Source organism: Chaetodon auriga, chromosome 23 (assembly GCF_051107435.1).
Source record: "Chaetodon auriga isolate fChaAug3 chromosome 23, fChaAug3.hap1, whole genome shotgun sequence".
In the NCBI taxonomy this organism is placed as follows: domain Eukaryota; kingdom Metazoa; phylum Chordata; class Actinopteri; order Chaetodontiformes; family Chaetodontidae; genus Chaetodon; species Chaetodon auriga.
The window spans coordinates 17,661,156-17,679,636 of record NC_135096.1 but is presented as its reverse complement, the minus strand read 5'-3'; the positions used below and the strand labels follow the sequence as shown (position 1 = coordinate 17,679,636).

The 18,481-nt window shown below is 45.6% G+C and overlaps 1 protein-coding gene across 1 annotated transcript in view; it reads left to right on the top strand.

Annotated features, from left to right (window-relative positions):
* Nucleotides 1–6,117: 6,117 nt before the first annotated feature.
* LOC143316048 (neuronal membrane glycoprotein M6-b-like) overlaps nucleotides 6,118–18,481 on the top strand; it is a 24,462-nt gene continuing 12,098 nt past the window's right edge. Inside the window, exon 1 of the mRNA XM_076723751.1 lies at nucleotides 6,118–6,386. Coding sequence (XP_076579866.1) covers nucleotides 6,317–6,386 — 70 coding nt within the window. The 5' untranslated portion in view covers nucleotides 6,118–6,316. The remainder of the gene's footprint in view (nucleotides 6,387–18,481) is intronic.

Here is an 18,481-nt window from a genome sequence, read left to right as displayed (position 1 = left end):
TGGGCTAACCTTTGTTAGCCGTACAGGGATGAGAGGGAAGCGTCTCCTTGGCGACCGATGGCTGTGGCGGGGTGGGAGGAGGTGTGGGGGGGGAACTGGGTCATCATCACCACCACAGATTAAGGGCCCGGATCTCGACACACACATATACACCAGAGAACATAGAAGCACATTAGCACGACACACTTACACGAAGACGCTGTCTCTGCAGAGAAACTGCAGGATCTTCTCAGATGTAGAGACAAGACAAGGTGCAGTGCTTCAAGCTCGCTCTCTGCCAAAGGTTTCCCTTTTAGAGGAAGCCAGAAGCCCATTAAAATGGCAAGGATTAGACTCAAGCAACAGCGGGAGGCTGATAAAGCCGTTGCTGAGACACTGTGCATGTTTCTGTGTGTGAGAGTGGAGAGTCTTCGTACATTCGTGTTCGCTCGAGTGATGTTTGCAGCATTACCGATAAAACACTTTATTTGACTAATGGAGGCAGATAAATCAAAAGCTAAACATGAAAACGTGCAAGCTGGTTGGGCAACGCGTGGATCAGACGGACAGTAAGGAAAATGTACACCTGACCACACTTTGCGAGTATTTTCTGCTTTTGTATTTCAAGGCTACATTTTTTTCTCGCTCGTGTTGCACTGCTGAAAAGCCTTTGTGGACATCATGCTGCAGACATGGTGTGTCTGATGGATCCGAGGCTGCTCCTGTTCTTCTGCACATTAATTCAGATGGCGTTTACATTACATCCGGATGGAAGCTGAGCCATGAACATGATGTGTACTGCAGCCAAAATGATGTGCATGGGCCTCTAATTAGAGAGATACTCAAGTCAAAGTTGGGAGGTGATATCATGCTATCTGTGCTAAAAACATGAGAGCAAAAGTTATTCAACCCTGTAATTAACTGCTCTAACATAAGCAGCAAATGTTAGCATTCCCAGCTAAGTAGCAGTGTAACATTATTTCCAAAGAGTGGGGTCACACGTTCGTGGGATTGAAGGATCTTTTCAAAATAAAATGCACGTGTGTGGCTTGACAGTAAGCACTAAATAAGTACAACAGCAGAAAACACACAGCAACTTTAGTTCAAAGTCCCACGACTTTAAAGCCGTGTCATCCCATTCGCGGTGACCTAGAACCTCGTATTAGACAAAGACAGACACAAATAGCTCTCGGCGGACAGCAGCGATTTCCCAAGGCTTGGGACAACACACTGTAGGTCATGGTGAGGTCAACCTCTGGGATCAGAGCTCAAAGCCTGATCAAGACCATTATGTGTCTCTGGTGTCGGTGCGACACCAGAGACACATAATGGTCTTGATCAGCGTGTCAGGAAGACAGTTAAAAGGTCAATGTGATGCCTGCAGTGAGGCCGAGCATCACGCAGGAGACAGAGGAGAGGACAGAGGACACGATGAGCAGAATATAAACAACACTGGTGCTCTTTGATGCTGCGTGTCCGTCCTGTGCTTCAGCTGTCACCTTTCAGAGAAGTGCTGCTTTCTGTACTTTTTTGGATGCAAGCTGTTGCTGATTGCTCCGATTCACAGGGAGCGAGTTCCTTACTTATTCACCCCCGTCCCACTTTAACTGTCTACCAGGTGATTCTCCTTCTGCAGCAGCAGCAGCGCAGAAAGCCTTGAACACACTGGCTCATGTGGAGGACTCCAGCCTTCAGCCGAGCTGGTCGTAGGAGTGGTAATGGTTGCGCTGATGCTCCACTGATACAGTTTCTTTCAGTCAGTCCCTCCTCACGGCCGTCTTTTAAGTTTGGTCTTGGTTTCTGGCTTCAAGCCGTTACGAGACCACGTGAGAAGTTTTCTAGGAACTGATAGCGTCGCGACAAGATCTGAATCAGTGCAGCCACACCGGCAGCGTTACAGGTCAGCATCACTCTGATGTTGACGATGTGACCACGAGCGTCTCAGCTTGTGATGGAACTCTTTTGAACTGAAGTTTGAAATCAATTTGAAGGCAGTCATGACCGTCATTAGAGGTGTCCAGAGACCGCTGCGTCCTCCTTGTCTTCCTCGTCTTCTTGCTCTCTCCCATTAACTCCACATCTGATGACATGAAGGAGCTGCGACGTCCTCATTACTTTGCGACGACCCCATTCGGGCTCCACTTTTCTCTTCTCTGTCTCGCTGTAATGAGGGAAGACAGCATCCGACGGGCGCTCGTGACTTTCCCTTTAATGGGCGCCGAGAGTTGTGGAGGCAGATAAGAAAGTTGCTCGCTGAGCTTCTCCTGAAGCCCAGCAGTTGGTCAAAATTGCATAAGATGAAACATGATTCAGCAAAGTTGAGCGTGGATCATCTCTGGAGATAATGTGACAGGTTTTAAAACAACATCATTTACACACACAGAGCAGAGACGCTGCTTCAGGTCCAAACTGCAGGCCGTGATCATGGATTTATCTTCGTCTGCTGTAAACCTTTATCGTTTCTCATTTCTCAATATGCTCATATGGCCGAGGGGATTAATGTGAATCCTGACCCCCAGCCCCAAACACACACACACACACACACACACACACACACACACAGATGCCCAAATCATTTTCTCTGTTGTAAAACTCTTCATCCATACGTTCAATAGGAAACAATGCAGATTTGTTCGGCCACGCCAGCACTGTGGGTCTGTAGAGGCTGCGCTGTGGCTCGATGTGCTGATTACTGGATGGATCGTCACCAAGTCGTATACAGACATTCGTGGTTCGTTGCTTGATGAGATTTGGGTTTCTCACACGGTAAAGAGCAGGATGTTGGTTCAGTGCAGGTGTCTTTTCTGCTGAACTCTGCTGCACAGCATTTCCCAGAGATGATTTGTTAGTCAAACAGTCAGGCGACCGCCGCGATGTCTTTTCACACACATGATGTCAGTTTAGCCGTGATGCGACGGGAACTGAATCCTCGGAAAACCGGGCTGAGAAATCCTACTTGGAATTCCAACTCGAAGAGGCGTTTTGCATTTTTCCAAGTAGGAACGATGAGATTTCCGATTTACGACGTTTCTGGAACGCAACATTAGTTGAAGGTTTCGGCCCGAGTCCAAGCACTGCAGTTTATTATGTGTGTGTGTGTGTGTGTGTGTGTGTGTGTGTGTGTGTGTGTGTGTGTGTGTGTGTGATGGTGAAGAGTGCCAGCGAGCACTGTATCTCATCTTCTGGACAAGTCTTTAATCTGTGTGACCCAGCAAGGGATTATGGGGGTTCTGGGGGAAAAATGGGACTTGAAACTCACCCTTCAAGCCTAATAACTGACAGTTTAGACTGTTTGTGTGTGTGTGTGTGTGTGTGTGTGTGTGTGTGTGTGTGTGATTCATTCTTACTACAAAGCAAGACTCCTTCTTCCAGCACATCGTATTAACTGTAAGAGGGAATTATGTCATTTACACCTGCTTTATTCTTCTTCTCCCACATGAGAAGTTTGGACTGTTGCAGCAGCAGCTGGTTTACGTTGAATAACAGCTGATAAGGAGCTCAAACTCTGTGTTAAATCAAGGAACGATAATACAAAACAGACTACACATCTTGACTGAAACTGGTCAAATCTTTGACTACACGTTGCTGTTTCTGAACACATTTCCTGCATCTGTTTTGGTTCCTGGTTCTCGAATCATCGAGTGTCTGAATCCTGATATGAAACAGGAAATTATTTGCTCTGAAGGTGAATTATGCAACCAAATAACATTAGCAGTCCTGCAACACACACAGATGCACATTTAGAAACAAGGATAATCTGTGCGGCCAAATAAGTAAAAGAGCTTCTCAGTGATGAGGATTTCGAAGTGTTGGTCAAGCAAAACAAGGAAACTGGAAGTGTGATTAATTGGGAAAAACTAGCAGATTGAACAACAGTAAAAGTTTAATTTGCAGCATTATTGAAGTCTTTACACTAATGCTTAGATAGTCTGAATAAACACGTGTATGTTAGCAGCTAATGCTAACGTTATGGCTCTGTCAGGCTCCAGTTCTCAGTAGTATTTCGTAGAGACTTTAAACCTGGGCATTTGTTTCTGCAGTGGATCAGGTTTCCTCGTGGCTCAGTATCAGAGAGCCACTCAAATGTCAGAGAGTCGGTGTGACGGCTGACGCTCTTTGATTCTCCAGCATATGGTGCAGAGGGGGTGTTAATTTCAGCCCCCGGGGTAAATGGATCCACTAAATGTCATTTATGTCACGTTAGCTGTTCTGGTGTCTGGAGGAACACATCACCTCTGTCTGCAGTGTGTGTGTGTGTGTGTGTGTGTGTGTGTGTGTGTGTGTGTGTGTGTGTGTGTGTGGTGGCGGGGGTTCCTGGACTGTTGTGTGGGCTGAGCTTTGTCTGAAACGGGGCCACGTGGGCCCGAATTAAAACCTTATTTAAGAGGATTCAGGACAGATGGCGTCCCATTGTTTCAGGATGTGTTTATTATTAGAAAAATGGGGTGAAGGGCGGAAACAGCACCCCCACCCACACACTCCTCTGAATAAACACACCACACCCACTTCTGCTTGAACCAGCTCTCCAGGACTCACCTTTCTAGATTTCTCATTGGACTGTGAGATATTGCCCTCAGCCAATCAGCATCCTTGGAGGCAAACAAAGAGTCCCCTCTTAAATAAAGCCAGGCACATGGCTGTTCAGCAGGTAAGACGCTCTGATTGGCCAAACGGGATCCAATCCAATGAAGTGAGGCTGTTTGTCCAGAGTGAACCAAGACAAGCACAATGAAGTGTCTACATGTGGAATAACAGCAAATAAAGACATTAAGCAACACACACATTGCTGTAAGATAGTGAGCATCCCGCTGTGTGTGTGTGTGTGTGTGTGTGTGTGTGTGTGTGTGTGTGTGTGTGTGTGTGTGTTTGCCTTCTTTATTCTGATGGGAATAACATCATGGCAGCGATGGATCTCTGATCTTGTTGCAACATGCTCACTGGCTTGTTGTGTCTTAAACACCATCATACACGATCACACGTGTTAAAAATATCTGAATTCACGATGACGGGGTTGAATTTTTATTCTCAGGTTTAAATTTACACCAAACTAAAATCCACCAATCCAGTCGGCCCTTTGCCCAACTTTTATTTTACACACTAAATCTCTTTTTTCCTCTTGATTTCCATCCCTCCTCTCTCCTTCCTTCCCTCCCGCACTCTCAACTCACCAGATGGAGAGGGGGCGGTGAGTGTGTGGTTGCATGCATGCGTGTGTGTGTGTGTGTGTGTGTGTGTGTGTGTGTGTGTAATCATGCATGCATGGTTAGCCATGAGTTTGCATATTTACATCTCCTGCACATTTTGTCCTTACATCTTCCTCTGCCTCGCTGAGGCAACGAATAAAAAAGAAGGTCACTTGCAGACCAGAGACAGAGGAAACCACCGATAAAATGACATTCAGTGAGGAAATAAAGTGAATGAGGGAAGAATAGACCCCATCAAGACAAGCATGTATCACCAGGAGAGATATTAACGAGGATGTTACACCATGAGCATCATTTCCCTCACGGGTAAGAGTGGTTTTAGGGGCCAAAAAGCATGTACCAAACAAAAATGGCTTGACCGGCTCGCTCTCACCCAAAGTGGCCGCGCCCTTATTGATGCATAATTTTAACCTTAACATAATTCAAATGAGTGAACTGTGTGAAAATTCAGCCTCCTACAATTGTCATGAACGAGGAAATTAGCTATAGAGACCAAAAACATAAATATGTTTAGTTCTGGTGTGCAGTTGGGCATTTTAATATGGGGGACTATGGGGATTTACTCGCCTTTGAAACCAAGCTCAAGTGGTCATTGGAGGAACTGCGTTTTTGGTACCTCCATGTTGGCTCCATTCTCTGCAGCGGAGGTTGCTTCCAGGTTTTAGAAGGATCACTTGAGTCAGTTCTTTTATTATTATTATTTTATGGTCATTTGTTTTTCATTTTCTCATGTCTGATTGATCTCCTCCAAAAGTAAATTCTCCCCTTTACTCTTCAAGTAAAACAAATTCCAATATTTTTTATATCATTTATGACCACAATGAACCATTTGAGTCTCAGTGCTGACCCCTGAGGGACTCCACAAATAATATCCAAACACGGTGATTCATGCTTCACAAACTGTCTCCTAAATATCCTCAGCACGGTGGAGCCTACCTTTCCAACGCTTCTAGTAATATATCAGCTTCAACAGGGAGGTGGAGAGAGGGGGAGGGTGTGTACGAGGAGAGAGAGAGAGAGAGAGAGAGAGAGAGAGAGAGAGAGAGAGAGCATCAAGTCACCAGGACAGACTCCACCATCCACACACACTGAAAGGTACAAGTGCCACAAGGAGACTATATACCGCTAAAATAATGGATGGAACAAAGCCGGCCATGGAGTCCAACGCAGAGGAGACTCAGGACGAGGGACAGGAGAGCAAAGGTACGCGCAGCCAGCCGCTGACATTTGCGCGTTTTTGCGTATATTTCCTTTGGAGACATTCGCGTCTGCGCCAGCCTGAGCGGTTTAACCTACTTGCAATGGCTTCTCGCTTGTGCGCGACACAATAGTGGTGCTTTTTTTTCTCCTCTGGCCTCTCACCTATTTGAGGGCGATTTGGAGAAAAGGCAATAACGGTCTCTCTGCTGCGGGTGACCGAGATTAGCGCACCAACCCGAGCGCAATTGGACGCTTTTCTGTGTTATTTTGCGCCTTCGAAGGGATTTGGAGGCGGGTGGAGGAGAATAAAAGGATGGGCGGGTTGTGGAGCGTGCACGGTCTGGTTTATGGTGCATACATTAATGCCAATTTGCCTTTTGCGTTGCTGCACCATCATGAGCTTATCTCTGCCTAATGAGCGGCTGATAGGGAGGCGGAGGAGGCTGCGCGCTGTGCACGGCTGCATTGTTCAGGTTCAGGTGTGGAGCAGCCGCTTCGTGATCCTCCCGCCGCAGCCGCCTCGACTGTTATCTGCGGCTCCCCCACAGAGGCTCGGTGTCTGATCTGTCAGGAGCGTGATAAGTCGACGGCGCTGCAACCCATGAAGCCCGTGTTTTTTCACGGATGCAGCGGTCTGCTCCATTGGTGGAGCGGGAGGCTGCAAAAGACACGATCGGCGGTGCACTTGGCGCAGATGGATGCTTGTGTCCGTCAGTTACAACCTCAGACATGTTAATGGAGCCTCTGTAGGGCGCACACATTCAAATGTGCCTTTATACAAGATGGTCTGTGTCAGATAGTAAGATCACTCTGTAGTCAGCATCCTTTAGATCGCACAGCGTCAAAATGAGCCCATAATCAGCGTGCACGCCACAGAAATCCAGATGCAAATCATAAGAAACAGTGTGTGATGTGCACATCGAAGATCAGCCTTAAATGAGTCGATTTCATCCATCCAAACTGTTGCTGTGTCTTCACTGGAGCTGTGTGTGGGGACAGTGTAGGCGTGTCTCTGTGCAGTGGAGGACTCAGCGCCCATACAGAGTGGATGTGACTGACTTGTTTTCGTTGTGGCTCCGTAGTAAAATCACATCCTTCAGTTTGGAGACAGCATTCAGCCAGTGGAGGAATTCAGGCTGTACAGGCTGCTCATCATGGCCATCTTATCCACAGAGCCACTTGAATATGGATGCTCAGGTTACCCACAGATATGTGTCGCTCATTATGATGTAGAATTGGATCTAAAACACAATAAATCAGAGTGGGCGGCAGTGTGGCAGCTGATCTGGCATGATGCCTTTTTGCCTTGTTGACTGTTAGAGAGCATAACAAGTGAGAGTGCACAGGCCTGGAGGGCCTTTACACACACTCGCCTCACAGTGTTTCCCTGCTGTGTTCCTTCTTCTGCAGCTTCTCTGCATGTGCAGATGTGTTAAAATGAAGAGGTTCTGTTTGAAAAGACTCTTTGGAAGTGATTTTTCACTTCAGGGAAGGGAATAATAGTATTTTGGAAGCAATGTTCAGATTTTTCGCTTCAGTGTTGCAAAATGGCACAAAGTGTTTCTAATATGGGATCTAATAATTAGATTTTTAGCTTTAGCATTACAAAATGTTTCTATTTTAGGCACAAATATTCAATATTTTGGCTTCAGTATTTCAAAGTTGTCACTATTTTGCAAGCAAATATACAGATTTTTTTTGCCTCAGTGTTGCAAAATGGCATGAAATGTTGCTAATTTGAGATCTAATATTCACTGTAGTATGACAAAATGTTACTTTTTTGCAAGCAAATATTCAGATTTTTAGCTTCAGCATCACAAAATTACTACTGATTTTGATATTTTTGCCTGATTTTGTGACTCCAACACACTTTTTCTACAAAAATACAGACGTTATTTGTAGTTCCTGCAGCGCTTGGTGGGCCCTGCCACAGTAATATTGCTGGGTCACAGTCGGTCTATGACGTAAGGTGCAGAAGAGCGGGGTGTCCCTCAGCAGTGATGTTTTAAAAGACATTACATCATCATCTCCTGAGGCACGCTGCTACGCACAGACCGGTGTCCAATGAGAGCCTTTACCATGCAACTTGAATTGACAGAGTGGGCGAGTCTGTTTGAAGACCCGCAGGATAGTTGGGCAGGAGGGCGGCCATATTTCTACTTAACAATTAACCCTCTGGATTGCTTAATCACCATTTTATGTTGAAGCGGTGAAATTATCTCGGTACGTTCACCCATTTCCACCTCTGCAGCCTGGACTGTTGTGCTCCAGGTGTGATGTTGCGCAACCGATTCCGCCCACACCAGCGTACCAAAATAGAGTGGATTGGAGGATGGCCTATTTGTTGGTGTAATCATTTGTGTGTGCGTTTGACATCTGGAATGTGACCATAAGCTTATAGCATCCGTTAAGAAGCTGAAGATTTACAGTGGGGGCAAGAAGGCGAGCGCTGTCATGTAAGGAGCTTGTGTTTCTGAGTGCCAGCGCTGCCTCTTCTGCATCAGGACACGTTTCTGATTCAGAGCGCAGGAGAAAGTTTTCAGATAAAGACGTACATTTTACAAAGCCGCATCTGCCAGATGCACAATGTGACAATCGGACGCTTAATGTGAAATGATCCGACAGACCATCAGCTTGTATTTCCTGCAGCATCTGAACCTTCCATCTGACCGACAGGCCCGAGAAAACAAAGTCAAGACAGACGTGTTTGGTTCTTATCCAACAAATCACAACATCACATTCATTTTAGGTGATATTTGTCACAAACATCTCTGCTGTCAGTAGGCCAACCCAGTTATATATTGATCCTTATCTGTAGGCTAAGGATTGTATTTGGAGCCAGCCATCATCCATCCCCATATCACCTGTTAATAACAGATCACACAAATATCTGCATCAGCATATGTGAAGGTGATCGAGTTCATTTAGAAAAACTGTCTTCCTGACACCATGTATCCACCAAAGAGCGTTTCTCAACTGTGCAACTGTAAATCCTTTCATTTCAGGAATCCTTGACAGTTTGATGTGTTTTTGGTTCTTCAGAGATCGATAGCGTACTCACACCTGTCGATGTGAAGCTGGAACCAAGAGCTTCTAAAACCTTCCGTCTAAACGTATTAAAAATGAAGAAATGAGGCCGGAGCTCCCTCACGTCGAGCATCAGCACCATACGTTCACAGTCGTTCTGTGGAGAGCGTGCTGATTAGCTGTGACTTCATTTGCTACCTTAATTATGGTAAACAGACCACGTTCTTGATTGCAGCGCTGTTGTGTCACTTTGCAGCGTCTGTGCTCGACATTGAGCTGAGAGTAATTACAAACTGGAAAATGAGCAGAGAGCACAGGCAGGGTTGATAATCCCAGTGACGGGCGGCGGTGGACGTGGTGGCGGTGCTGGTGTTTGTGGGTATGGATTGATCTTTTTGCTTGATTGTGTCCTATAATCTCTAATCTGTATGTCTGCAGAGGTGCACTGTGCTCAGGACTCGGATAACGAGGCATCAGCTCCGCTCTCTGAGGTACAATTATATCTGATTTCATTACTATGAAAGTTTGATTAGAGGAGCAGGCGCCTCCCATGTGACATTTTGATTTTAACTTTAATGTGGTTCCCTAAAGCGGCTGCAAGGATTCACAGCGGCCCTGAGAGCGTTTCCAGCTCCTCTCACTGTCTGTCCGTCCTCCCCTTTGTTGTAAATGATTAGCCTGTTCACACACACCTTCCTTCCCTGTGCGTGTGTGTGTGTCCGCTCTTACATAACGCGTCGCTGGCTCGCCGCCTTTGGTTATGATGTTCAGATCAGAACCGTAAGAGATTACATCATCGTCTGGAGGGGTGCAGGTTTTGTTGAATTTTCTGCATGGAGGGGCAGAGCTCGCTGCAGCCTCTGAAGCACAAAGAGAGCTCCTCTTAATCTGTCCTGCAGCTTTCAAAGTCTGTGATGTTTGACCTGAGCAAAGCAGGATGGGAAGATTCTTAGCTGCAGAGTTAATGCAAGATGTTTTCAGATGAAACACGGACAGATTCAAAGGAGGAGGAACTGGAAATCAAGCAGAGGAGATCAATGTTTAAATGTTGTTTCGGGAAATATGCTTATTTGCTTTCGTGCCAGGAATAAGATGAAGCTAAGCTAACTGCTGCGCATGAGTTTTTATGACTCTAAGATAGCATAAACCCATTGGATTTAATTGCTTTATAACACATTTGCATGTTGCAGTGATTGGTGGATCGAGTGGACTGTTTCGCCATGTCACCACTAAAAGCAGCTGACTGGTTTCCATCGGTCAGTTTTACACCATAAAAGAAAATAATAAGAATCTGTGGTGCCGTCATTCTTTTCAACGCTGCTCTGCTTGGATGTTTTTTAGTTATTTGATTGATTTTATTGCTATAACTCACACGGAGCTGAAGTTGTCAGTCGATGGATTAGTTCAGTGCTGCTCGACCTCCAAGTCTAAGGAGCCACAAGATGATTAAAAGCATAAGAAATAAAACATTTCTGTCACACAGAATTAGACCAGTGTTTTGCTCTTTTTATATGAAATACCACTTTTGAACTGGCCTCAGCCTGTCCCCACACTGTGGCATGACCCGTCACGAGGGAAGGGTGGGAACCACTGAATAGGTCTGACATCTTATTCTGATGGAAAATGAGTCAGTAACAAGCAAAAGTGCTAAAAAATGTGCGGTTCCAGCTCCTCAAACGGGAATATGTGCTGGTTTTCTGTGATCGTTGAATATCGTAAAGGTTTTGGACTGATGTCACATTGTACTCGCTGTCGCCTCTCGAGGGACAGCGCAGGCCGAGGCTAGCTGGTTAGCATGCTCGGTTGGATCAACAATGACCGCACAAGAGGAGGAAATAACCCAGGGTTGTCTTCTATAAGCCAGGAGGAGCCGATTTTTTATCAAAGGACTGGCAAGAAATGCTTCAGCTCCACAGCCCAGCTGAGCCGATGGAGGCCTTGAATCTAAAGGCCGAGCCGTGTTTGATGGAGAGGAGCTGGACTGTTGTCCCTGCTGGTGCTGACATTTAGTTTGTGTGTCTGATAAACACTGGACATGTTCCCTCCCCCGCCTCCTTGACCTTAAAGTCGATCAAGCATCATTTCTTTATGTTGCACAAAACATTGGAATCCTTCATGGGTCGTTGTTGCTGTACTGTAAACATGAGGAGGTGGCCGGTGGTGACTTCTGCTCCTTTTCTCAATGAACTTGTTGCCAGTGTCGGCGTTATTATGCCTTTTAATCCACTTTGTGGGCCAAAGCAAATCACTGCTGCCACACACATAAATCCTAAGAAGCTTCTTCTCCACACTCTGAACGGAGCGAGAGTCTCATTATTCGGCTCTGGTGTGTGTGTGTGTGTGTGTGTGTGTGTGTAATAACTTCAGGGCGGAAAACGGCTAAAAATCATCAGTTAGCCTCCACACATTTATCTACTGTAGCTTGGCTAACGGCAGAATTGCATAATATCCACATACTTTCCTCTTTTCCCTCCATGCAGATACAGAAATAGATGAACAGTTTGGTTGGATGATGCTGATGAGCAGAGCAGCTGATTGGACTCAGAATAAAAGCAGATATGTTGATGTCTTTACTTTTTAATGGCCTGTTCTTTGCTGACAAGCATCATTTGCTCATCATCTTTATGTCTCGAAGTCTTAAAATGCCCGACTAACTAAAGAATCATAGTTGCTGAATGAAAATGGAAGAGGAGCAGAACATTTTACTGACTGTAAGAGCAGCTGATTTGGACATTTTCTCTCACACACACCCACATGCACTCCAATGCGTAGACTCGCTGCTGTTGGCATCCATCTCCTACTTGACTTTGTTACACATAACCACCCCTCACTTCGCCTGAAACTCTCTCTCCAGTTTCATCTCTTTATGGCAGTTTTTCAATGACAATATCAAAAAACTAGAAAGGCTCCCACACAACGGATTGATGCTCCTAAAAGTGACGTATTAACAAGAATATTGAGTGGAACAAAACAACAAATTGGAGCTCGCAATGTGGATTTGAAGCGCAGAGAGAAGCTGAGTTCTCCTGACACGCTCACTTTGATGCGTTCTGTGTTTTCTGCAGCTTTTTTCAGATTCTGATACATCTTTAACATCTTAAACTTGAAATCGGTCTCACAGGATGACCCCTCTCTGATGAGATCTGATGACTTTAGCTCTGCTTTCACTTTGAGTTTGCGTGCAAGGAATCCAAACCAAGAGGAAGTCTTATTTCTTTCTCAAAGCCAGTGACACGCACTCCTCTTCAAACATTGATACACACTCCTGATTCTGTCCTTACACGCTCTGGAAACTTGTTTTGCACATACAAATCCATCCCTGCACATATATGTTGTGACTAAACTGGCACAATCCTCCTGCTTTCCTTTCCTCTGTTCTCTAGCCCTCTTCTTCATCTTCTGTCCTCCCTGTCTTGTCCTGATTCTCCTGCTTATCTTCCTCACACACACTCACGCACACACACCCTTCGCCTTTCCTCCTTTCGCCCCGGAGGTGTGTGAGGTTGTGGGAGCATGTGAAAGCCGTCACACAGGGAGAGGCTCATGTGTTCCTCATTTGAAGCCATTTGCCCAAAGCATGCTGTCAGCCTCCATCTGGAGATGTGTGTGTGTGCGTAGTATGTCAGGGTCGGTGTGTGCGCTTGTATTTGTTTACGTGTCAATGACCAGGAGCGGTTCAGGGGAATGTCTGTGTCGGCGCTTCGCTTGCACCGAAGGAAAAGCTCTATTTCTGCAAGTGTGGGCGAGACTGCGTGGTACACCATTGTGTCCGCATTCAGCCCTGAGTCCCCACACTGTGGTCACATTTATCTTTAAATGTGCTCCAATGCTGACAGAACAAGCAATATTTAGTATGAATGTGCCTTGTTGCCGTTTCTTTTCTGCATGCATGCTGCGGAAAATCCCTTAAAAATAGCTTAAACTGCCTGTGTAAGCTATGTTATAAGTGCCTTTTTAAAAAGAAAGAAAGTCCACTTCCAAAACATTGTCATTGAGTGGATAAGTGTGTGAGGTGATGGTGACATTTAAAGTGTTTCTGCTCACAAAAAACTAATTCATAGCCTATGAAAGCCTTGGCTAACATTAGCCACTGTAAGCTACTGGTCATACAGATCAAGTCGGGCTGCAGCAGCAAAGCCCCTCAGTGTACTGGACCGAGTCGATGAAGGGGCTGCAGGCTGTTGCTTATGAATTCAGCTTTCATCTGTAATTTAGGCTGTCATCTGTGATTTTAGACTGTCGGTGTGACAAAAGATGTCATTTAAAGACATTTCCTCTGCGTTTTCCACTATTATGTGATGTTTTACAGACTAAACTATGAATTTATTCATTAAGAAAATAATGAAAAGATGAAGCCATAATGGAAAATAATTGTGCAGTCCTAGGAAGAAGGAACAGATTACAGAAACACACAAGCTACCTGAAAGCATTAATCTCAACGCACCACCCTCCACACTGCGTCTACGTGTGCGCCCCAGTCTGCAGTGGGGATATGAATAGCAGCAAGTGGCAGGTTGGCGCAGCATGCCTTGTTCCTGAGTGATGCCAACCTCCTCTGGCCTTCCTCCATCACCCACTGATGCTCAATCTGCTCCTCTCATCCATAGCCCATAAAGCGCCTGATGCCGATTAGCACTCGTCATCATTAGCCACGGCTGACATCGATTAATGACGGCGCCTGAATGATGAGTCGCTCACTTTGTGTTTCAGGCTGGGTTCTGTTTGGTCCTGCTGTAAGGCCGCTGATGATGATGATAAGGTGTGTTTTTTGGTTTGCGGTGGCGACCACTGAATTACATTCAACAACCAGACTCTCGAAGAACTTCTTCTCTTTTGTCTTATTCCCAGTTTCCTTAACTTTTGATGAATAATCAAGAAATGGAGAAATGGAATAATCAAGGTGGAGTCGGCCATCACAGAAAGTGTGTCTGTGTTACAGTAAATGTGTTGCACTAACTCATATTTCAGAGTATCTGCTCAGCTGAGCCTTTGTGCCACACACACACACACACACACACACACACACACACACACACACACACACACACACACAGTGTTTGCCGAGCCCCTGAGGCTACTGGAAAGTGAATCTCCATAATCACATCAGGGGGAGGAGGTGGAGTGGAGGCGAGGGGAGGGCCACCGACTTCGCTGACATCTCGGGGAAAGTGACATTAGCCAAGTTGGTTGCGTAACTGCTGAGCCATTCAGTTCGATGGCACGGCACGTCTGGCCAGAGGGGCCATTTTATATTTTGGTGGAAAAAGACCCAAACTAACGTTCAGTGGGCTCCGCTGAGCCAGCAGACGGCGGCTCATCACAGGTGATCTGCTCTGAATACTGGATCAGAAACGAGACACAGAGAGAGTTTTCACACTGTGGAGGTGGATTCACTGCACTCTTTGGCCAGGCACGTCAAATTTACTCTTCTAATAATTAGAAATAAACTCTGTTGGTTGCATCATTATACAAAATCACCCTAAAGGACACAAATCCAGCTGTCAGTAATACACTTCGACTTATGAGGCCGCCTGAAGGTGAAGCAGGACTCCTGCACTTTCTCAGTAACCTGAGCTCCTCGTTTCATATGTGGAAACTAATGTCAAGCACAAAAGGCAAATCAATGAATGAAAGACATTAGAATAAGACAAGTAGTGTCTTGAAATCATGACATTTTGTTCTATTTTAAGTACTTTTTCATTTTCCTTTTATTACTTTCTCATAATTTTATCATAGTGAATCAAAATTCATATTTGTAATTTCTGTTTTTGGCATGCGCAGGTAGGAGGTGTCAGTCGAAACAGATGCAGACATCAAACAAACTGATTGTAATTTGCACCAGATGAACCGTTTGTGTGTGTTTCCGCTTGTGTGTGCTCCATCTGTGTACGTATTCCTGTATTGTTTTTGTGTAGTCAGCATAGGTGTGTGTGTTTGGTGTGTGTCTTGGGATTTGAGTCCCTCATCCAGCTGTTGGTCTGTGGCCCAGATTGGCCACAGACAGCGAGAGATGGAAGGAACCGACATCCAGCAGATCAGCAGGATGAAAGTATTGATCAGGCCGCAGAGCGCAGGGAACAGGATTTCAGATTCGTGCCGTCCATCATGCTCAATTACGCCTGGCCAGATGCTGACCTTGTGGCATTCATAATGCTGCATAACGGGCCAAGGTTTTCTCACAAACAGAAGATTAGGGTCAGCTATGCACCGTGGGAAAAAAAGGAAAAAGGTTTGTGGTGGGGAATGGCGATGGCGGCTGGCGTCATCCTCTCACCTGGCGCAGAGCATATTGTGTCCTCTTGATCAACGGCGCAAACAAGCCGATTACTGCAAACATTTGCTCTGATTATGTGGTAATCAGATGAGTGCGTGTCGAGACGAGGAAGGAGGAACTGAAAAGATGATCTTTTTAAACAGGAAGTGAAACTGAATGCATATCCTGAAGTGTTTTCTCTGTATGAACACAAACTCGAGCACTCTGTGCAGTTTTCCTTTGATGTGTTTTCAGGTTTATTTTTCCATCACTCTGATGCTCCTGATCGACACTGAACTCACACACATTACTTCAGCTTTCAGCACTACATGCAAAAGAGGTGTGTGTGTGTGTGTGTGTGTGTGTGTGTGTGTGCGCGCGTGTGTGTGTGTGTGCGCGCGTGTGTGTGTGTGTGTGTGTGTTGGGGGCAGCTTTGAGCCTGAGCAAGTACCGTCGGCCTTAATTACTTCAGTCACTGGACGATGATCTCACACTGAATGTTTCCCCTCATAATCCTGTCAGCTCTGATGAAGTTTAGAGGGAGAGAAGAAAGAGGAAGAAATCAGGTGGGCTGACAAACATCCTCCTGTCTGATTACACAGAAACAATAAGTGTCGGTCATGTCTGTAATAAAACGGGCCAACAGACGCTGAATGTCCTTGGGGTCACTGACCAGAGCAGAGTGCTCCTCTAGGTTGCAAAATGTGTATAATTATATTTATTCGGTGTCCTTATGAGGCAGAAACCTCACGTTTACTCACCTACTATCAAAAAGAAATGAATGCTTTAGGTCGTGGTGAGACTCGTGAGCCCTGGTGTGTTTCCATCGCTGGTGTTTTGGAATCGTCTCCAGTTTTGCACACCTGACACAGATCTTACTTCCTGTTATAGTTGACTGGAGAGAACTGAGAGCGTCAGATGATCAGACAGGTTTTAAACTGGTCAGCCACATGCAATTAGACAAAACGAAGGTGGTTAAATTATGACCTGAACACTCATCCATCACAGTTAGAGCTCAAACAATCAGCTGATTAATTGATAGACAGAAAAATAATCTGCAGCTAACGTTTTGATGCTTCCAGTCGTGGCCAAACCGTGTCATTACAGTGTCACATGATGCACACAGGCCCAAAAAGACTTTTTCCCATAGACTTCCAGTGTGAAAGAAGCAGCTGTAACAGTCACAACGGCGACAAAATGACAACATTAACATTCATTCATCCCCATTCATGTTGGCAGAGGGCTGAACTGGAGGTCAGCTGTCTCAGCTACGGGCCCCATGCTCTGAGCGCTGGGGCCCGCTCACTGTGCGCTTGTCCAGGTAATTTCTTTACAACAGGAAGTGGCTTTTTTTGGCTTCACGCACCACCGAGCAATGTTCATCGGAATGAACGAAGCCTGAAGGAGTGCTGAAGCTACTGCTAGTGCTGCCTTCACTGCACCTCGTGTAGATATTAGTTTGACCAATGGGCCGAGGACAAAACAGTTAACTGCATTAATTGAGACAGTGACAGGCAGGTTGGTTGTTTAGTCAACATTTTGTCTGCTCAGCGAGTGCACCTTTAGATAAACCGTGGCGTGCTCGTCATTGAACTGCTCGTGTTTCTCTCCCTGCTGGACGTTGTTGTGGCTGTGTTCCCAGATTTTAGCCATTACTTTGGTGTCACCACTGATAGAAACAATGAGAACGACGACAAAAACAAGACCCGAGCTGCAATAAACTGGAATTATCCTTTAACCAGATACAGCTTTGTTTTTAACTTCATGTCGATGCGGTTTTGATGTTCCCTCATGATTTTTAAAAGGGTTTCATAAAAGCTCAGAGGAGCATTTGATCCTTCAGCTCAAGTGGAAAGACGGAAATCTCCCAAGCTGAAGTTACGAGCTTGTGTGAGTGTTGTTGTGGCTGAAGTCTGCTGCCATCAAACAGATGGGGCTTCTTTTTCATGTCAAGCAGAGGAGACGCAGCCATGCACCCCCTCCCACCTCCTTCTCCTTCACTTTCCCACACCCTTCCTCTCTCTCTGAGGTCCTCCTCACCTCTTGTGGGAATCTACCCATAATGCAATGTGAGGAAATTGCCCCATAATGAATACTGCACTTCTAAATTGGAATGCAGCCGCGGGCAGGGACCAGACCGGCCGCTGAAATATTCACAAAGCTTTATTAACACTCTTATTCCTGGCAAATGCTCTGTGTATTCGAACAGTTGGCGATAATCATGCTGTGCCACTGGGTTGCACAGTTTATAGCAAATTATTAACCGTCAGGACGGTCGGTGCAATCTTCCTTCTCCGAGCTTTTAAAATACAAACCCTACGAGTTCAAAGGTAGTGACGAAGTGGCGATGAGGCTTTAAGGCAGCGTGTTTTTCAGGGATTATTTCACAGCGAACACTCAGTCGTTTCATGTTGTGGGTGTCAGGTGATTGACAGGAAGCGGAGCATAATCACAAAGGACGTCAGCGGCGGGTGACAAGTTCTGTCTCCAGCCATGGCAACTCTGTGCCACACGCCGTTCATCCAATCAAAAAGCCTGCAACATTCTCTTCCAATGAGAGGACTGAGAATATGAAGAGGAAAAGGGACAAAACCAAGTGGAGGTTTTGTTTTGACTGTGCAGATTATTAAAATTCTGAATAAACATGTCTGCACACAGGACAGTTTCTACTGGACAAAGACTTTTTCTTCATTTTTTGTGCAGATTTGTTTCTGACAAATCATGAACTGCCTGCAGTTGTGTAACGTTGCATAATGCCCCTGCTAGTGCATAATCACTGTGTCAAGGAGAGCAGAAAGACTAAAACCTAAAAAAGGAA